This window comes from Podarcis raffonei, chromosome 2 (assembly GCF_027172205.1).
Source record: "Podarcis raffonei isolate rPodRaf1 chromosome 2, rPodRaf1.pri, whole genome shotgun sequence".
Classification (NCBI taxonomy): domain Eukaryota; kingdom Metazoa; phylum Chordata; class Lepidosauria; order Squamata; family Lacertidae; genus Podarcis; species Podarcis raffonei.
Genome location: NC_070603.1, coordinates 102,683,780 through 102,704,476, shown reverse-complemented (window position 1 = coordinate 102,704,476; position 20,697 = coordinate 102,683,780). Strand labels below are relative to the sequence as shown.

At 48.5% G+C, this 20,697-nt stretch overlaps 1 protein-coding gene across 7 annotated transcripts in view; it reads left to right on the top strand.

Annotated features, from left to right (window-relative positions):
• PTPRG (protein tyrosine phosphatase receptor type G) overlaps nt 1-20,697 on the top strand; it is a 537,375-nt gene that overhangs the window by 424,380 nt on the left and 92,298 nt on the right. For all 7 annotated transcript variants that reach the window (XM_053378352.1, XM_053378351.1, XM_053378348.1 and 4 more), the window contains one exon: nt 369-561. In XM_053378352.1, the coding sequence (XP_053234327.1) occupies nt 369-561 (193 nt within the window). The remainder of the gene's footprint in view (nt 1-368; nt 562-20,697) is intronic.

The following is a 20,697-nucleotide window of genomic DNA, read 5'->3' as shown; positions in this document are numbered from 1 at the left end:
ACACACATACACAATGCCTTATAAAACAAAAGAGGGGGCTGTATATATCTGTAAGTACATACAGTACAGAGAGGCTAGGAAAGAATATTTTTCTTGCCTCCTCCAGACACTAACTTTGTAGAGGGTTTCTAAAGTGTTTGCTCGCTTGGCAGGCTAAAAATGGGGCTAGATAAAGCTGTTGGCAGTGATTTCAGCGGGCAGCCTGGTTTCCTGTTTGATTTATCAGTCTTGGCATCAGTACTTCCTGCCATTTTGCATTCTTATCAGCTGCCCAGATTTTGCCACATTGGTTTTCCCCCCCTAATTAATGCCCCCCTCCTTTCCCCCCTTCCTTTTTCTTTCCCCTCATGCTGGTTTGCTACATTCAGCTGGAAGCGTTCTATTCCATATTTACCACGGAACAGCAAGACCACGTCAAGTCTGTGGAATACCTGAGGAATAACTTCCGGCCTCAGCAGAGCCTCAACAACAGGGTAGTTTCCAAGTCTGCTGTGAAGGACGCTTGGAGCCAAATTACAACCAGCAGCTTTGAAAACCCACTTGGCACTGAAGCCTCCAAAGGTAGAATGGGGTACACCATTTAAAACAAGGGGAAATGTTCTGCCTTTAGCTCTTTTGGGGGTTTTTCTTCACACAAGCTATTCAGGGTTGCATAAATATACTGTTGCACTTTTCTGCGAATATGCTTTGTTTAAAAAGCACATCTCCGACCCTCCTGCCCTCCAGATGAACCACTGTTGTGAGCCCATCAGATGTGTCCAGGAAATCAGACTTGTACTGCCACAATCTAAAGCAGCAGGTTAGGTTGAGGGTAAGGTATTAGGGAACCTCAGCAAGATAAGAGGCTCTTCCAGACTGTTGCATTAATAATCTGAATGGAAAACACTTGGACACCACTCTTAAGCAATGCTGTGACATTTCATGCTGCTTTGGTATATACAGAAGGATCTGCTTGTGAACCTTGATTTCACAAAAAGACAAAAATGTGATGTTCCTAACATGGGAGGCTTGTGTCCCCCCAATTTTATTTTGTTTTATTTTGATACTTGTGATCTGATGGGATGCCAACTTTATCGATCATAGACAAAGGCCATCACAGCTTAAAACAAACACAAGACAATCATTCTATTCTTGGGGTAGTAATAGCTCCTGCCACTTCCAATGCGTACACTGATATTTCAGGCTTTACAGAGGGCCCACGTTTTGCTAAGCATTTATTTCCGTAAAAGTGCTGAAAAGCAGAAACCTTAAATGAAGCACACTTTCTGCTTAAGTTGCTTTTTAGATTTTCCATGTCTCTGGGATGCTGTCACACTGATCGTCCCGCTGGCTTCAGGAGGCAGTTTTGTTTCGTAATGAAAATTATTGAGGTTTCCTGAGGAATCCCTAATTTAATTAGCAAATCAATCAATGAATGAATTATATTGTTTCCCAAAGCTGCTGAAATTTAAAATCCCATAAAAGGTAGTATATTGTTGCTGTTATTATTCATTTCTCTACTGCTTTATAGTTTTAAGGAAAAAATTCTCAAAGCGACTTACTGCATTAAAAGATCAAATAGAACAATCCAGAATAAAACATTGCTGAAGTAAGTCAAGCTAAAAGTGTACATTCAATGCAACACATTTAACAGGAAGCTAAAATATTATCTTAAAATATTTCAGAATAAAACATTACAAAGGAGGTCGACTACAGAATGCACATTTAATGCAGCAAAGTGAACAAAAGAAAAATCCTAAACATTTCAAAAGAAAACACTACTAAAGGAAGTCAGATGTAAAATGCACATTTAAAGCAACATAGTTGGGAAGAAAATAAAATGTTACCATAAGCACTTGTCAGGGAATCAGGAGCAGGAGCACTGGGGAGAGAGGATTGGGAGAGCGAAGGGGAAGAATCTGAGGGCAGCGTAGGGGAGTATGACAGTGGCCCGAGAGATTCCATGAGCTTCTCCAGCGAATCAGAAGATTCCCAGAAGGGGGCGCCGATGGTCAGGGCAAGGGGGGTCCCAGGGGGGACGCACCAGAAACAAGGAGCCAGAGGGGAACCCCAAAGCAGCAGTGGAGGATCGGGACCAGTTTCCCCACCAGAGCATAGTGGGGGGGAGGAGTCACATGTGTCAGGGCCAGCGTCTCCTCCAGAGAGGGAGTCAGGGCTGACCACGCCTCCATCGGAGAGTGGGGGAACGGAAGGGAGGTCAGTTGCAGCTAGCCCCCCCGAAGGGGGAAGCAGTGGCAGCAGCAGTGAAACGGTCAGGAGGAAAGCTGCTGGCTGGGCGCGCGCGCCAAGTTCAAATGTGCAGGCGCGCGGAACAGCAGGAGACCCGGATGGGGAACCAGCTCCTAAAGCCCGCCGGAGGGAGGGAGAAGGCTCAGGGGAATCAGCGGGAGAAGAGGCTAGAAAGGGCGGAACCCCGGCGGGCAGGCGGACCCAGAGGAGGAAGGAGCAGCGGAGAAGGTGGAGCAAGGCTAGGATCTTAAATTGGTGTCAGGGGGGAGGAGACTCAGACGGAGCATCAGTGGTCTGACACTTTAGACGTGGGGCTGCGCGCTGCGGCTCTGGAAGTGAAACTGAACTTCAATAAAGACTTTTATACTTAACAACGAAGCAGCGTTGGTCCTTTATGAGCTGGGACCTAGGGCAGCCCTGACAGTATGCTCCGTCTCTAATAAAAACCTCGCAGCGTGAGTTGGTGCAGCGAGGGGCAAGACTTGGTGTTTTGCGAGCTCACGAAGATAGGCAAAGATGACTACAGAGAGCCAGGTGAAAGAACTGCAAGAAGCAGTCACGACGCTTTACGCAGAAGTAGCTGCATCCAGGAAAAGAGAAGAAGAAGCAGTAGCGCTCTGCCGGGATCTGCAGGCCAGGTGGGACCGTTGGGGCAAAGAGGGGCTGCCAGGACCCAAACCGGAGGGAGTTGGCCTCGGGAAGAGGGGGGCAGCCTAGTAGCCCACTTTGATGGGAACCTGCAGCAATACCCTAACTTCAGAGCTGACGTGGTTTACGCGCTCAATTTGCTTCGGAAAGACTTTAGAGATGAGGAAGAGAAGGTGGGCTTCATAATCACTCATTTGCATGGGGAAGCAAAAGCGTGGCTGCGGAATTTGTGGCGCGAAAAAGACCCCGCCCTCAAAGATTCCGATGCATTTATCAAAGCTATGGACGCTTGCTTTAAATCTACGGTAGATGTAGATATTGCTCGGAGGGAAATGCATGGACTACAGCAAGGGAAAGCGACGGTGAGGCAATATCACTCACGCTTTTTTGCCTTACTGAACGTGCTGGGCTGGGAGAAGGACTCTATTGCTGTCAGAGACCTGTTCTGGAAGGGGCTAAGTGGAGAGGTGAAAGATGAGCTGGCAAGAGGGGAACGACCCCAAAGTACCCAAGAAGTTGCCCAAAGAGCGTTGGCAATTGGTGTGCGCCTGGAAGGACGCCCTTGGAGCAGGGAGGAAGGACGTAAGGCAAGCACCCCAGCCAGGACAACCCCTTTCTTTCCCAGAGAGGCGGGGCGGGCGCTGTCCATGCCTCCTTTGGGAAGGGGAGAAGAGCCGATGGAGATTGGTGGGGCCAGGGCTCAGACTGCCAGCAGAGCCCAAACACCGGGAGCAGTCAAGGGGAAGGCTCCTAGAGGGACCAGGAAGTGTTACATCTGCGACAGTGCACAGCACATGGCCAAAGAGTGTCCCCAGAGGCTCCAGAAGCACACTGCAGCCTCAGCAACAGTAAAGGGAACAGGTGAGCAGCCGAAACAGCTGCAGGGGGAAGAAGAAGCCTGGTTGGAAACAGAGCCACTGGGGCCCAACCAGGCAAGTCAGTGAAGCAGTCCCCAGAGATTTTACAGCCCACAGACCCCCTCCCACCCAAACCAGTGGTGCAACTCACCGCATCGCTCCAGTTGCCCAATGGGCACACCATGCAAGTACCAATAACCATTGACTCTGGGAGCAACGCAGACTTTATTGGAGTGGACTTTATCAAGCAACATCGCATAGCACTCATGCCAGCCACGATGCCCCTAAACGTCGTCACGGTCGATGGCAGGAAGCTACTGGGAGGAGAGGTGGTACAGCAAACACCACCGATGGTGATGCAAATTGGAAACCACCGCGAAGTCATCAGCTTCAACGTCACCCACCTGTCGGACACGCCCATAGTGTTGGGTATGAGTTGGCTGGATAGGCACAGCCCGGCATTGGCATGGTACCAGCGGCAGTTGACCTTCTGCTCCTCCTACTGCGCAGAACACTGCATCCAGACCCGCCAGGAGGAGGAGGGGCAAGAGGATGAACCGCAGCTACACCTAGGCATGGTGCAAGCGGTACCCAACAAGTACAAGGAGTTTTTGGAGGTCTTCTGCGAGAGGGAAGCGGATAAGCTGCCTCCCCACAGGCCTTACGACTGCAAGATTGACCTCCTGCCGGGAGCGACGCTGCCGACTGGGAAACTGTATTCCATGTCTGAAGATGAACTGCAGGAACTCAGGGAGTTCATAGATCACAACTTGCAGCGGGGGTTCATCCAAGAATCTAAAGCAGTGGGGGGCAGTCCCGTGTTTTTCGTGAAGAAGAAGGACACGCCCCAACGGAGACTCATAGTTGATTATAGGACCATAAATTCCAAAACAAAGCCCGCAGCATTCCCCATGCCCAAGATCGACGACCTGCTCGCGACGGTGAGGAAGGGACGGATCTTCACCAAGTTGGATCTACGAGGGGCGTACAACCTTATACGCATGTGGGAGGGCGATGAGTGGAAGACAGCCATGTTTACACCTTTAGGCACCTATGAATATCGCGTAATGCCTTTTGGTCTGCAAAATGGCTCCCATACCTTCCAAGCTTTCATGCATCACGTGTTAGCGGGACTCCTTTACAAGAAGTGCGTCTGCTTCCTGGACGACATCCTGATCTTCTCGGAATCGCAGGAGGCTCACGAGAGGGACGTCAAGGAGGTCCTGCAGAGGCTACGGGAGCACAGACTTTACGCCAAATTAGAGAAGTGCCAGTTCGACATGACGGAGGTGGATTTTCTGGGCTACAAGCTGTCCGACAAGGGACTCGCCATGGACAGCGCCAAGGTCCGCGCGGTGTTGGACTGGAAGAGCCCGCGCAATCGGAAGGAGGTCCAGAAGTTCGTCGGCTTCGCCAACTTTTATCGCAAGTTCATCAAAGGGTTCGCGAAGGAGACGGCGGCCATCACGGACACCCTCAGCTCCAAGAAGAAGTTCACCTGGACGGACCAGGCGGAGCAGTCCTTTCGGAGACTCAAGCGTCTCTTCGCGTCCGAAGAACAGCTGCTACATGTAAACCCCAGCAGACCAATGAGGGTTGAGACGGACGCCTCAGACAGAGCGGTGGGGGCCGTCCTGTTGCAGCCAGATCCGCAAGGGGAATGGAGGCCGTGCGCATTCTACTCCAGGAAACTCAGCAAGGCGGAACAGAACTACACCATCTGGGACAGGGAGTTGCTGGCCATTCATGCAGCTTTCAAGGCGTGGCGGCACTTCCTCGTTGGAGCCAGACACACAGTGCAAGTCCGCACGGACCATAAGAACCTGGAGTATTGGCGCACGGCGCGGTTCCTGAACCAGAGACACATCCGCTGGGCGGAGTTCTTTGCGGATTTCGATTTCCGGATAGAATACATCCCGGGAGACAACAACGTCATGGCGGATGCACTATCCAGGAAGCCGCAGTATCTCGAGGAAGCGGCGCCGGTGGCGGCCAAGCACATTTTCGCACCGAAAGCGTGGGCGTGCGCTTCAGCTGCCGTGGACCTGGACGCGGTGCGTCGAGCGCTGCAGACGGATTCGTTCGCACAATCCAAGATGGAGGAGGTGCGAAAAGGCACAGCGAAGGACGACGAGTTCCAGATACGAGACGGACTGCTCATCCGCAAAGGAGACGACCTCCGCGCGAAAGTCTTGCAGCAGCTACACGACGCGCCCAGCGCTGGGCACTTCGGCAAGGACAAAACGGCGGAATTAGTAACCAGAGACTTTTGGTGGCCCAAGGTGAGGGGAGAAGTCGCGGATTACGTCTCCAGGTGTGACACCTGCCAAAGGGCCAAGCCAGTACACAGGAAGCCGGCGGGTCTACTAGAACCCCTACAGACGCCGCTCGAACCGTGGGAGAGAGTGGCCCTGGACTTTGTCACAGATCTGCCCAGCTCGCGAGGCAAAACAGCGGTGCTCGTGGTCGTAGACATGTTCACCAAGATGGCGCACTTTATTCCGTGCGCGAAGGTGGCCACAGCGGAACAGACCGCCAAGCTGTTCATAGACCACGTGTTCAAAGCTCACGGCTTGCCGCGGTCCATCCTGTCCGACCGCGGTCGCCAATTCGTCTCGAGCTTCTGGCAGAAGCTGCTGGGCATCCTGAACGTCAAGATCAACTTGGCGTCGGCACGACACCCGCAGACCAACGGACAAGCGGAGAGGGTCAACGCCATCATGCAGCAGTACCTGCGATGCTACGCCAATCAACAACCCTCGACCTGGGTGGACTACCTACCGCTGGCCGAGTTTGCCTACAACAACACGAAGCACGGGTCTACGGGAGTGACACCGTTCTTCGCCAATAATGGGCGGCATCCCAGAACTTTCCCGGGGTTAGAGACGAAGGGGGAGGGGGAGCCAAGGGGAGCAGAGCACTTAGCAGCAGAGTTACAGGAGGTCCACGAGCAACTCCGAAGGCATTTGGAACTGGCGAAACACGGCTACAAAATGCAGGCAGACAAGCACAGGAGGGTCGGGGAGGACATCCAGGTGGGGGACTGGGTCTGGTTAGCAGCCCAGGCAGTGCCGGCCAGGACGCTAGCTAAGAGGAAGCTCAAGCACAAGCAGCTGGGACCTTACCAGGTCGCGGCACAAATCAATCCAGTGGCCTTCCGGTTGACACTCCCGGAGGGCTCCAGAATGCACCCAGTCTTTCATAGGTCAGTGCTCACACCCTACAGGGAACCCCACAGGTTTCAGGCGACAGGGAACGCGCCAGACACACTTAGTGAATCTCCGAAGAGGGAGGGGTCACGGAGGGCGACGCCACTCAACGAGGTCACAGAGATTTTGGACTCGAGGTGGGGGGAAGAGGGGGTGGAATACCTCCTCGCCAGGGAAGGTACCCCAGCCAGTGCCAACAGGTGGGTACCGTGCTATGCCGTGGAGGAGCACTATCTTAAAGACGAGTTCCATGCACTCTTCCCACACAGACCTATGCCGGCAGAGTTTTTCGATGACTGGCTCTTCACACCCACACTGTCAGCCAGTACGTTCCAGGGTTTTTCATCAGCTGAAGAGATGACGCCGGACACTAGCTCCTCGGAGGGGTCTCTCTCGGGGTTTGCCACTGACCGCTCCTATTGGTGGGACACTCAACCGGAGGTGGGGTGGCGCAGGGAGCTGCTGCGGGGACCTTTGCAAGCAGTCTCACCAGAGGTACCCGGGGGAGGGGAGGACATGGACGTGTTGGGGGAGGATCCTGGATTCGAGCACATCAGCAGAGAGATGGAAGCAGAGGAAATCGACGTCGACGAGCCCGTTGCGGTTGGGCCGGATCCAGTGGACCGGCTACACACCAGGGGGGAAGAATGGTATCCCGCACTCACACCCACAGGACTGGAGCACCCGGAACCCACACCCGAAGAGGGGGAGGGGGGAAGGGGGGGCTTCGAGGGGGGGATGGATGTCAGGGAATCAGGAGCAGGAGCACTGGGGAGAGAGGATTGGGAGAGCGAAGGGGAAGAATCTGAGGGCAGCGTAGGGGAGTATGACAGTGGCCCGAGAGATTCCATGAGCTTCTCCAGCGAATCAGAAGATTCCCAGAAGGGGGCGCCGATGGTCAGGGCAAGGGGGGTCCCAGGGGGGACGCACCAGAAACAAGGAGCCAGAGGGGAACCCCAAAGCAGCAGTGGAGGATCGGGACCAGTTTCCCCACCAGAGCATAGTGGGGGGGGGGAGTCACATGTGTCAGGGCCAGCGTCTCCTCCAGAGAGGGAGTCAGGGCTGACCACGCCTCCATCGGAGAGTGGGGGAACGGAAGGGAGGTCAGTTGCAGCTAGCCCCCCCGAAGGGGGAAGCAGTGGCAGCAGCAGTGAAACGGTCAGGAGGAAAGCTGCTGGCTGGGCGCGCGCGCCAAGTTCAAATGTGCAGGCGCGCGGAACAGCAGGAGACCCGGATGGGGAACCAGCTCCTAAAGCCCGCCGGAGGGAGGGAGAAGGCTCAGGGGAATCAGCGGGAGAAGAGGCTAGAAAGGGCGGAACCCCGGCGGGCAGGCGGACCCAGAGGAGGAAGGAGCAGCGGAGAAGGTGGAGCAAGGCTAGGATCTTAAATTGGTGTCAGGGGGGAGGAGACTCAGACGGAGCATCAGTGGTCTGACACTTTAGACGTGGGGCTGCGCGCTGCGGCTCTGGAAGTGAAACTGAACTTCAATAAAGACTTTTATACTTAACAACGAAGCAGCGTTGGTCCTTTATGAGCTGGGACCTAGGGCAGCCCTGACAGCACTGAACCTATCTGCTGCTGTTACTGCCAATTCTGCCAATCATGGTGAGTGGCGGCTGTGGAAGCTCAGGCTCGATGACTTGGGTCTGCACTAAGAGTCAGCCAAGGTGGCCTCTGGCCTCTTCAGCAGCCTCACCTTTTGTGGCTGGAGTCACTGAGGGTCCTGTCTTTCCAGGCCAGGTGGAAAAAGGCCTACAAGGCAGGGAACAAGTCTTTCAGGACTCACAACCATGACGGTCCCTATTGATATATATAGCTCAATCTGCTATGTAGATAGATATACCTATACTGTACTAACTCACACACTTGCTGAGGCACATTGACCCAATGTATGATGGGACACACCACATGTGAGGTCAGTATGCAAACTGGCCTCACATGCTTTGTGGCATGTCCTGAAAAGGCATGCAGCCTGCCTCATGAAGATCAGACATTAACAAAGCAAGCAGGCTCTGGGAGCCTTCCTTTCCCCCAGGGAACCCAGATAGCGAGAGGCTGTGGAGAGTTGTTATTCACTCCACATGCACCGACACGTACATATGTGCACATAAACAAAGCTTTGGGGAAAGCGGTCGAGATCACAAGTGAGCTGAAAAATATGGTTAATCAAAAAATGTAGCATGCTCAGGCCTAATAATGACACTCCGGTTATGAGTGTTTGGAGCCGGTGTTGTATCATTGTCAGGAAGCATTAATATTTATTGGCTGTGGGTTGCTCACCTTAGGGGCACTAATGAAAGGTAATAGCTTGCATTATAAGAAAGTGACAAAATGGGCTTCTTTCTGTTTTGAGAGCAGCCCCAGTGCCTTGGTAACATGTTGCACAGTATTCGTGAAGTTTTACCACTTGGGGTGATTGCCTGGATAGAGTTCATCTCGATCGATGGTGTGGAAATGATGAAACAGCCGTATCATCAAGTGCTCTGCTTCTGGCCACACTGCCTGTTTCTGGCTCCACACTCGTTTCCAGGCTGAAAACAGTTCTATAGTGCTAGGGATGGTTACAGCCATAAAGAATTCAGAACAGGGCTGGGGACCCATGGTACTCTAGATGTGAAAGGATTCCAGTTCCCATCAGCCCCAGCCAGCGGGGCCTGTGGTCCAGGAGAATAGGAACTGCAGTTGAGGAAGGCCTATGTCAGGAGGACCATAGGTTCCCCAATCCCCAGCGTGGACAGAGTCCACATACAGCTGCTGCAGTACTGTCATGATGCTCTTTCTCCAGATAAAAAGTGTGTGACGAACTGGAAACTTTTAAATCTGTGCTATGCTGCCTCATATTGAGGCACTGAGAGCTGTAGGTCAGATGGTTCCTCAGGCTATGATACCTCCTCAGGCTCCAGAGTGACTCCACCCAGACTCTTCTGTGTCAGGCTTAGTCTTTGCCTGGGTAACAGTCAGGCTTGTTAGCATTGACTCTCGTATCTACAGTATAAGAGTTCCTCAATTACAGGTCTTCCTGTTTGCTTAGATTTTCCCTCAGATCCTTGTCCCAGCGGCTCAGGTCTATTGTTTTCCATCTGTCCAGCTCTCTAAATCTGTATAATGCCCACCATCAGAGAAGAGTGTGGTGTTCTACTGAAGTGACCCATTTTCTCTTCTAACTTTAACGCACCAAAGAAACAACTGTCATAGTGTCATAACTCTTCCCAGCCTGGGAATTTGCTGTGATGGATAAGGAGCTATGGAGGCTGCTTTCTGCAGGAGATGCTAATTATATGCCATTTATGGTTAAAATATGCTTGGGGTTAAAATATATTTGTGGTTAACATACGCTTGCCCAATACAGGAAACCAATTTGCCAAGGGGTTGAGGTGAAGAAGTCTTACCCCAGTTTTTACTACATGCTAAAATGCATGGTAGGGGAGAAAAATCCCGCCATGTGTCCATTAATCCATTTGACAAAGCAGAGGCATGTTAGACATCTTTGCCACTTGGTAAGCTCATCATCTGTACTTCATTGCTGAGCATGGATGTGAACTTGGGTCTCTACAGTGCTGATCATTTAAACCAAAACTACTGATTTGCATCATAAAGTGTCTGGTCAAAGGCTCTTGAAGTCTTGGACGAGGTGCATCACATTGATTCATATTCTCCATGCATAGAACATTGAGTAGCTGACTGATTCCTTTCTGGGAAAAGGCGTCTCTGAGGTCTGATTCACACAAAATGTTTTTGCATGGTTTATGTCATTGACCCAACTGAATTACTACAGTGATATTGTGACATTTATAGTCGCAAGCACAGCACATGCAGCTTCCCATGTGATTTGTGTGGCTCAGCCTGAATTAGGAAACTTTCTGCAGCGCATATTCTGTTTATTTTATATTTATCTTATTTTATAGCTTTCTGTCCCAGCCTTCCTCCAAAATGGAGCACAGGGTATTTTTTCCCCAGTCTTCAGAAGAAAAAGGCCCCCAGAGCAGCTTGCCAAACGTCACCGATAAGACAGCCCCTGCCCCCAAGCTTATCATCTTAAAGACACAACACAAAAGGAAAAGAGGTTGTGGGGGAAGGAGGTGAGATATAGCAAACCTGGGTACTGTTTCTTAGTTACATAACCCTTGTCATGAGCAACTGGAATTAAAAGATTTCAGAGAGAGGATCCTAAAGTTACTGTTCTCCCTGCACAGTTGAAGGAGAAGCCCTGCAGTTCCATCATTCTTCCTGTCTTATATTAGAGCCGCATGGAATGGCTTCTGTAGATGATGGTGCTAGAAGAATCGTTGGTAGGTAGCAGTGCTAGGCAAAAGTGCCTTGATGAACCCTTAGCATCAGAATAAACAATACTGGGCTGGGTAGATCAATAGTCAGCATATGGCAAATTCTTTGGTAATCTCAAACATATGCTGGAGATGTTTCACTAGTACAGGCTTCCTCAAACTTGGCCCTCCAGATGTTTTTGGCCTACAACTCCCATGATCCCTAGCTAGCAGGACCAGTGGTCAGGGATGATGGGAATTGTAGTCTCAAAACATCTGGAGGGCAGAGTTTGAGGAAGCCTGGTCTAGTACAACATGACAAAGATCACCATGTCAAAATGATCTGTGAATTCAGGTCGCCAAGACCAAATGGGAGCTAGGATTTGAGCCCAGATCTCCAGGTGTCTTGGTGACGGCTGCTGGCGTTTTGCTCCATCTTAGACTGAGCAGCTATTTGAGCTCTTCACCCCTATGCCTTGTGAATTATGCCAGCGCAGATTGCTGTCCTCCCCCTGCCCACCAGTAGTGGACTGGCAGAGCTGTTATATGAAACCACACACTCTGGAATAGTTCTGTTTCCTGGGTGGCTGGGCGATTTCTCCCAGGGACACCCCTATTCCGTCCTTTAGTGGGGCACATAGGGTGATGATTGCTCCTTTCAGGCCAGCTTGTCCTTGAGTGTCTGCTTATGGTTAAGACTCTGTCTGCAGTGACAAATGGGATGCAGTTCTCTCAGGCTTGGTTGGCGTGCTAAGTGGACAACAAGCTCTAGGTGCATTTTTGCAAACTTGGAAAAAAGAAATACGCTCTCCCAGGGTTTCCAGTCTGAAATGAATTGTCATGCCTCCCTCTGAAGGTGACAGGGCTGGCTTGTATTTGTTGCTGAGAGACAGCAACGTGACTCTTCTGCAGCCTTTGCCTCAGCAAAGGTGAGGGAGGAAACGAAATGGCTGATCTGCTGCACATCCCGAGCGGCTGACATATAAATGAAATGACTTGAAGTCAAAATCCATGAGCAGAAGAAGCTCAGCTTGTTTATTCAACTCCTAACATCACTACATCCCTCTGTGGTGTCATCCATTCACAAAAGCACTGTGGACATAGATTTGTTTATTTTTACTGGCAAACAAGAATAGAAGAGCTTTGGTCACACGCTGACTAACATCCTTGTTGATGGTGTCAGAGAAGAACAGCAAAAGTATCAGGGTGCATTTGCACTGGTCCGTGTGTGTGTGTGTGTGTGTGTGTGTAGAAGCTGCACTTGTTGTTCCTGGGATTGAGCACCCCTTTCTCACAGTGGCCATCCAGATGCCTGTGGGAAACTGGCAAGCAGGATCTGAGCACAAGAGCCCTTGTGCTCCCAGCAACTGGTATTCAGAAGCATCACTGCCTCTGTGTTTAGCACTCCCTGTTCAAATTTCAGCTGAGTCATGAACTCACTGCATGTCCTTAGGCCCTGGAGAGCTGCGACCGGTCAGAGCAGACCAGCCTTCCCCAAACTAGTTCACTCCAGATATCATTGGACTACTGCAACTCCCATGTCTGACTGGGGATGATGGGAGTTGTAGTCCAACAACATCTGGAAAGCACTAGGTTGAGGAAGGTTGGAGCAGACAGTGCTGATCTCAATGGATCAATAGTCTACGAGGCAACTTCCTATGTTTTGGATGTCTGCTTTTCTGAAGCATTTATTCATGTCTCTTGTGGAAGTACCCTTATCATTTGTGACCTGTACCAGATCCGGATTCTTATCTTCCTGCCCTTTTTCTGAACTCTTTCAAGTACTTCATCCTCCAGCCAAGATCCTTGCCTCCTTCCCAGCCTCCTAGTTCCCTTAGTCTTGGTCCAATTCCACCCTTATCTTTCCCCACAACTGAGTCGCCACTTTCTGTTCTCACATGTCTGGAGATAGGAATTCTGGTTTGGTGAGACAGTGTTTTCATTCAGACTTGGAATATTCAGGAATATCTTTCACAGCAGATGAAATGCAGACCCACCTGCTTACATTTTTGCCGGTAGAAGTGATTTTGTAACCGCTGGGCTACAATTAACAAAGAAAGCTTAGCCCCTTCCCAGAGATAGTATGTCAACAGGTACAGGGATGGTGCTTAGCAGCCATTTCTGCTGCTTTGAATTGCTATGAGTTCGTATTGAATTTTATTACTCGTTGGATGAAATGATTTGTTTATTGCCTTATTTATATGCTTTTGTGGCTTTTATATGATTATAGTGATTATAATGTTGCTTTTTAATGTTGTTGTTATTGTGAGAAGGTTTGAGCTTAGCACTGTTGTTGGAAAAGCAGCAAACAAATATTCCAATCTGACCAATAAAAAAAAATATCAAGAAGGCTATGAAAGGGTCCTTAGCAGTTTGATCAGTTGGTTTTCCAGACTTTTATGGTTCTTACTGTGAGTCTACAGTAAGCCTTTTTTTATTTTCCAGAGCATGTTGTTTTATTTTCTGTCTCCTGTCACTGTAAATCAAGACTGACTCTTAAAATTGTCAACAAGGTGAAAACGTGACTTCTTTGCATCATTTTAGATCTGAAAGTGATGTGCAAATCTGATCTGGCAGTCAGAATAACCTGAACTTGTATATGATTTATTGATCCTGGACTGACAAGTAGTAAATAAAGCCACACATCCCATATTAAGTAATGGAGAATGGCCACAACCCACTTTAGTGCCATAGACTTTTATTTTCTTTTTATGGCACTACTCCAGAGTAAGTGGGCTGTGGATTACAGATAGGCACTCTTGCTTTTCAACATTTATTAGTGTCTGTCAATGAAACCAGCATAATGTTGCTCATAATAATGCCAGCAAATCATCACTGCACTGTCAAGGTGTGATTCAGCTCCAGGGCCAAGGTCTGGAGGTATTCCTGCTGTTGATCTAGATATCCCCAACAATGCATGCCCATCAGTGGGGAATCTAAATGCAAATCATAGGAGGTGCCCATAAACTGGCAGAAGCTAGGCGCCTCTAGGAATAAATGTCTGCAGAAGCAGCCCTTTCCTTCTGAAAATCAGAGAGTAATTTGCTCTGCACGTGAGGATTTGCTCTTTTGGAGGTGCTTTCATGGAGCAGTGCCAGCTGCAGGTTTTCAGGGCTTTAAAAAGGTGTTTTTTTTTCTTTTTTAAGGTCTTGCCTTTAGAAATATAAGCAGGGCCTACTTGTTCTATCTTCCCAGTCTCAAACGTTTTACAGCAAAAGGGACAATTTGGGGAGGATATAGACATGCAGTGAGGCATTCTTCTTGTACTGTCCTGACAATTTATGGTTATTTAAATCCATTTTGTAGCAAAGGGGATTAGGGTCACACTGTAAACTTTGGTTGAGGCTGAGCTGTATCTAATTTGTGTACTTCATTTAGGCCTTTGCTCAGCTGGAAGTGAGGTGTTGGAGGGTTTGACGGATAGACACTCAAATCCAAGCAAACTGCTCCACCACAGCTGCATCTGGTCTGTGGAATCAAGTGGACACTTCAGTTTGAATTATTAGACTCCTAAGAATCTCAAATCCTTTGCACACATCAGTTAAGGTGCATCATGAATGTGTAATGGGGGGGGGCAGCAAGATCGTGGCCCACCTGACCCCAGGGAGGGGGCAGCTCACTTAATTGGATTCAATGTATGGTGTGCTGGTGATGCCTAAGGTAAAGGTAAAGGGACCCCTGACTGTTAGGTCCAGTTGTGACCGACTCTGGGGTTGCGGCGCTCATCTCGCTTTACTGGCCGTGGGAGCTGGTGTACAGCTTCCAGGTCATGTGGCTAGCATGACTAATCTGCTTCTGGCAAAACCAGAGCAGCGCACGGAAACAACGTTTACCTTCCCACCGGAGCGGTACCTATTTATCTACTTGCACTTTGACGTGCTTTCGAACTGCTAGATGGGCAGGATCTGGGACTGAGCAACGGGAGCTCACCCCGTCTTGGGGATTCGAACTGCCGACCTTCTGATCGGCAAGCCCTTGGCTCTGTGGTTTAGACCACAGCGCCACCTGCGTCCCTGATGCCCTATGTACACATACCTAATTGTGGCTGTTTCTTACTAAGCAAAATGAGGCATAAGAAGTGCAGGTTATTGAGCCTTCACAGGTTGGCATCTAAAGTGGAGAGGCAAACTAGACCCAGGGTGTCTTTAAAATAAATAATATAAAAAAATCACACACATATGATTGAGAATTAGGAGTTCATTATCCCCCTGTAGATCTTTACCTTCAGTATCTCTGATTTAGGGTGATAAATTGTTGTTTATAGAAGTATATTTGTTATATCATTTCCAAAGCTTTGGGGCTCATTAACTGTGCTGTTGCAAGCTTCACAACACTTACCCGAGCGTCCCCCGAGGGGTCCTCTTGACATCAGAGTTCTCCGCCGCAGATGCCTGATTGCCTCCCCAAAGGTGCCAGATTGCCCTTCGCCAGAGCCTCGCATGGCGTTGCTTGTCACCCGTGGGGATTTGCCTTCAAGTGCCACCTTTAATTGTGATCCTAGACTTAGTTAATGAAGAGTTATAGTTTTACTACATTAGCACCTACCAAGTGGCGTTGACTCTAAATCGGCATCTGTGATATTTCTCAAGTATTCCACACAAATTCTCTCTTCTCCCCCTCCAGTATTTACATCCTCGTCACATGCTTCCTTTTCATAATGTACCTTGTATCGTGTTGGCATATCAAGAAGATTCTAATCACATCTTTCAGTGTGGTCCCTTTGGATTTTTCCATTATTATTATTATTATTATTATTATTATTATTATTATTATTATTTTAAGGTACATCATGTTTGGATTTCAGATTTCTGCTGCCTTGTCGTCTATTTTTCCTTCTCACCATTTCCTTCATTGGTACAGTTTCATTGATGTGTCAACCTGAGAACAGGGCCTGGTGTCGTCATTGTCTATATATAGTTTTTTGTTAATTGCATGGCGGCTGAGTATCTTGTGTGATAATGCCCCCACACCTCTGCAATTCTGTCTGTCCTTGTTCTCCTTCTAAATCACTTACCTCTGAAACTTGAGAGGTAAAAGGAAGCTACAATGCATGTGTACGAAATACGTCAGCATTTCCTGTAAGTACTACAGGTACTACAGAGGGGAATAGGTAGCCATTGGTGACTTTGTGATACCAGCAGCCACTCTTATTTTTAAAACATAGCAAGTTCATGGTTAGCCCATTCTACAAAAAAAGTATGATACGTGTGTTAGTTGTGGTTTGCGTGCTATGGCTTATTGAGCCTACCAAGGTACAAAAATTACAATAATTCACTTTGAATGGTCAGTGACCATCTTCTGTTGCACTTGATACCATTTTGGGACCTTCTTTTGAAAGAGACAAAAATTAGCTTATTTTGATACCAAAATAAGCCCAGTTGGTTGAAAAATAAGCAAAACAGAGGTTTTTTTTCTAAACTGATGCAGAAATTGCATTCGCCAAAATTGCATGAAAATCAGAATTTAAAAAAAAATTCTCCTGCGCCCAATTTTGGACCAAAAAATGTTTAAAAATTAATCTGAGGTTATCTCATAACCTCACATTTAAAAAAATGAAGAAAATCTGAGTCATTAGAGCACATGGCACTAGGTGATTTGGCGTTGAATGAGCCCCCAGTAACTTAACAAGGAGGAAAGATGTTTTTCTATGCCTGGAAGATTTGTGTGAGAGTGTCAGGTGGGCTGACCTCACCTACTTTTGGCCACACCCACCTCTGGCAGGCAACACACATCCCCGAGGCTTGGTGAAAGGTAAATATGGTCCTTAGGCCAAAAGAGGTTAGCCATCTCTGCCTTACAATAATGAAGAATTGCCTTCCATTAAGGGAAGTTTACTCTGGTGGCCAGTCACTCTCTTCCCTAAGCTAGGGAGCCCAGCCTAGGGCTTGCCGATCAGAAGGTCGGCGGTTCAAATCCCCGTGACGAGGTGAGCTCCCATTGTTGGCAGTGAGAGATTTTACTTTCTTGGGTTCCATGATCACTGCAGATGGCGACAGCAGTCATGAAACTAAAAGATGCCTGCTTCTTGGGAGAAAAGCAATGACAAACCTAGACAGAGTCCTAAAAGGCAGAGACATCACCTTGCCGACAAAGAAGGCTGATCGCCAAAGAATTGATGCTTTTGAATTATGGTGCTGGAGGGGTCCCATGGACTGCAAGATCAAACCTATCCATTCTGAAGGAAATCAGCCCTGAGTGCTCACAGGAAGGACAGATCCTGAAGCTGAGGCTCCACTACTTTGGCCACCTCATGAGAAGAGAAGACTCCTTGGAAAAGACCCTAATGTTAGGAAAGATTGAGGGCACAAGGAGAAGGGGACGACAGAGGACGAGATGGTTGGATAGTGTTCTCAAAGCTACCAACATGAGTCTGACCAAACTGCGGGAGGCAGTGGAAGACAGGAGTGCCTGGTGTGCTCTGGTCCATGGGGTCACGAAGAGTCGGACACGGCTAAACGACTAAACAACAACATAGCAGGGGTGGGGAACTTGTGGCCTTGCAGATGTTGTGGGCCTCCAACTCCCGTTAGAGCCAGCCAGCATGAGAAATGCTCAGAGCTGTTGGGAATTTTATTCCAGCAACATTGCAGGTTAGTCACTGCTACTCTGTAGGCCTCAGAGTATATAGACGTAGACATGAATAAAAGGAATCTGAAAGTCTCTGGAAGAATGTCTTCATTCAGTTTGCATACTCTTGTTTTATAGTGTGTCATATACAATGTGTTATAGCAGGTTGAGAAGGTCTGGATGTGACCCTTGCATGAAATATGAGCAAGATATTTCCCGTAGTTATGGGAGCTACAAGAGGGAGAAGACCACCTGAGGTTCTTTTAAGCAGAACGTTTGTTTCAACAGTAGACACAATCTGTCATAGAGAACAAAACAGTGACAGATCCCAGTTTTTTGAAAAGGAAGAATTTGGATGGATTTCAAGAGAACCAAGAGAAAATCTTGAAGGGGGAAAAAGCAAACAGAAATGAAACTTGTGGACTGGCTTAGTGCATGTGCTATAAAAGCACGTGCATTTTTAAATGGCCTCTTTTAGCAACACCCTTTTGTTCCTCTTGCTCGTATTTCCTAATCCCCAAATGCAGTCCAAATGTGTAAGTGCATTCAGTCACAATGTCGTTTTTTTGTTTCCTATAGTTTGCCCGTTCCTAACCCCTCAGAGTAACTTACTGCTGTAGTAACTGTACTATCGCCGTAGTAAAAATAATTTACTGTTGCTGTTTTTGTTGTTGCTATTGCTGATGTTGTGGTTGTTGTTGGTGAAAATGATGATGATGATGAGGTATCACCAAAGGGTGCAATCCCAGAACCTGTTAGGTCAGGGGTCAGCAAACTTTTTCAGCAGGGGGCCAGTCCACTGTCCCTCAGACCTTGTGGAGGGCCGGACTATTTTTTGGGGGGGGGGGGGAATGAACGAATTGCTATGCCCCACAAATAACCCAGAGATGCATTTTAAATAAAAGGGCACATTCGACTCATGTAAAAACATGCTGATTCCCGGACTGTCCGCAGGCCGGATTTAGAAGGCGATTGGTCCAGATCTGGCCCCTGGGCCTTAGTTTGCCTACCCGTGTGTTAGGTCAATGTTAACGTTAGTGGAATTGATGTCCTTTACCTGTTGTTCTTGGGTTTGTTTGTTTTTTCATTTTGTTGATGATGCAGCCCCCTGCCCCGCCATTCTGGGATCTCCTGCTCAAATTGTCTTCGTAAGCTGGCCTTGTGTTATGTAACAGCAGTGACGAAATGCCCATAAACTAGGTTTCCACCATTCTCCAATCCCTACCCTCCATAAGCAGCCTCAACTCACATTGTCTTTCTTTCCCATATCTGCAATGGAGAGATAGACTTCAGAGCAAGATCTTAACTGAGTGGTCGGGCTTCTGCCTTGCTCTTAGAAGGTCCCGGGTTCAGTATTCTGCATCTCCAAGTAGGACTGAGAGAGGTTCCTGCCCCAAATCCTGGAGATCCCCTGTCAACCAGTTTAGACAGTACTGAGCTAGATGGATGGACCAGTGTTCTGACTCATTGTAAAGTGACTTCCTATTTTCCTAAACTCAGTTGCATGTTGTGTTACAGAAGTTAAGCATTCCCTCCTGTTCAGAGGGAAAAGGCAACATGGGCACAAGAGGGTTTCAGGGCTTTGTGTTTAGCCTTACCCCTGAGACCACATTAACTACCTCTGACCCACCTACAGTTAGTGGGAAGAGCCTTTGGTATTCATGGAGGCTCCCTATGTGATGGTGAAGATCTGGGCTTTCAGTTGCAGAGGGAGTTTCCATGGATATGCAATGCTCCCTGCTAAAGAAGTCCCCTCCCCTCATAACAAGAGCTGGGAGAATCTTTTGACCTTGGGATGTACATGAAATGCTCAGCTCTACGGTATATCTGTTGCCTCTTGCGTCCGGAATGATATGAACATTGGGCTTCCCTCAGGAAGGAAAAGTGGGACAGAAACAATAAATGGAGTGAGTAAAATCTGGGCAATGCTGTTCCTCCCATTAGCTCCTTCACCCTTGCTTGCTTTCTGCGGGAGAAATTTGGTGGAATTGGCATCATAAAACCCACATAAAAATGGGTGGGTAGCAAAGCTTTCTCCCCTTTTGATCATAGAATAATGAACGAAGCGGGAACAGTGACACAGAAAGATGCAGATTCTATAGACTGCCAAATTGCTGTGAACTTTGTGTTTCTTTCTTTCTTTCTTTCAGGGGTTAGCTGCATTATTACCTACTTTATTATGTAGCACCTTAATTAAATCATGGGCTGGAATGATCAGATCAAGTGTTTTTGGTTCTATTGTGTCTTCGGGAGCTTTACCTATATTCATTAAGCAAATGCCTCGTTTTATAAACAGGGAGGAAAATTATTTTTGCTCACTCGTCAATTGAAGTATTCTAGTTAGCGCTTATCATGGTATGCGGTTCCCCTGTGCCTTAGAATAATTGGGGGCTGGGGGTGCAGGTGGTGGGGAGGGGAAGGGGCCTGAATAAATCAGCTAGTTAGTGAAGATTTCTCACTGTGAAATAGCTTCACTCTGAAGTTCATAGTCCTTTTAGCAAGACAAGAGGCTGAATCAGAGTGGGCAGATGCCTCCTTCCATCTTTGGAGGCATCTCCTGCTAACAGCCCCAGAATGCCATGCTGCAGTATTCCACACTAACCTAGCACTGGGCGTGCTCCCATGGCAGGATGCATTACTCCATGTCACCAAGATCATACTGCCCAGGTTTGAACAAAGTGGCCTGTGCAAGAACTGCCTGCAGATTCCTTCAAGGGCCGCCTTTTCCCATGAAGCCTTTGATACACAAATCTTCTTTCCCCCATGTTTGTCCCTGCCCCACTTTCCCTCCCCTTGTCTGTTGTCTCTCCCCTGTGTCTGTTTCTAGATAGCAAGCCACTTGGGGCAGAGACCGGTCCTCTCATTCTTTGTAAGGTGTGTGGGAGGGATCAAGGTGGTCTGATATTAAATTAGAAATTAAATTCA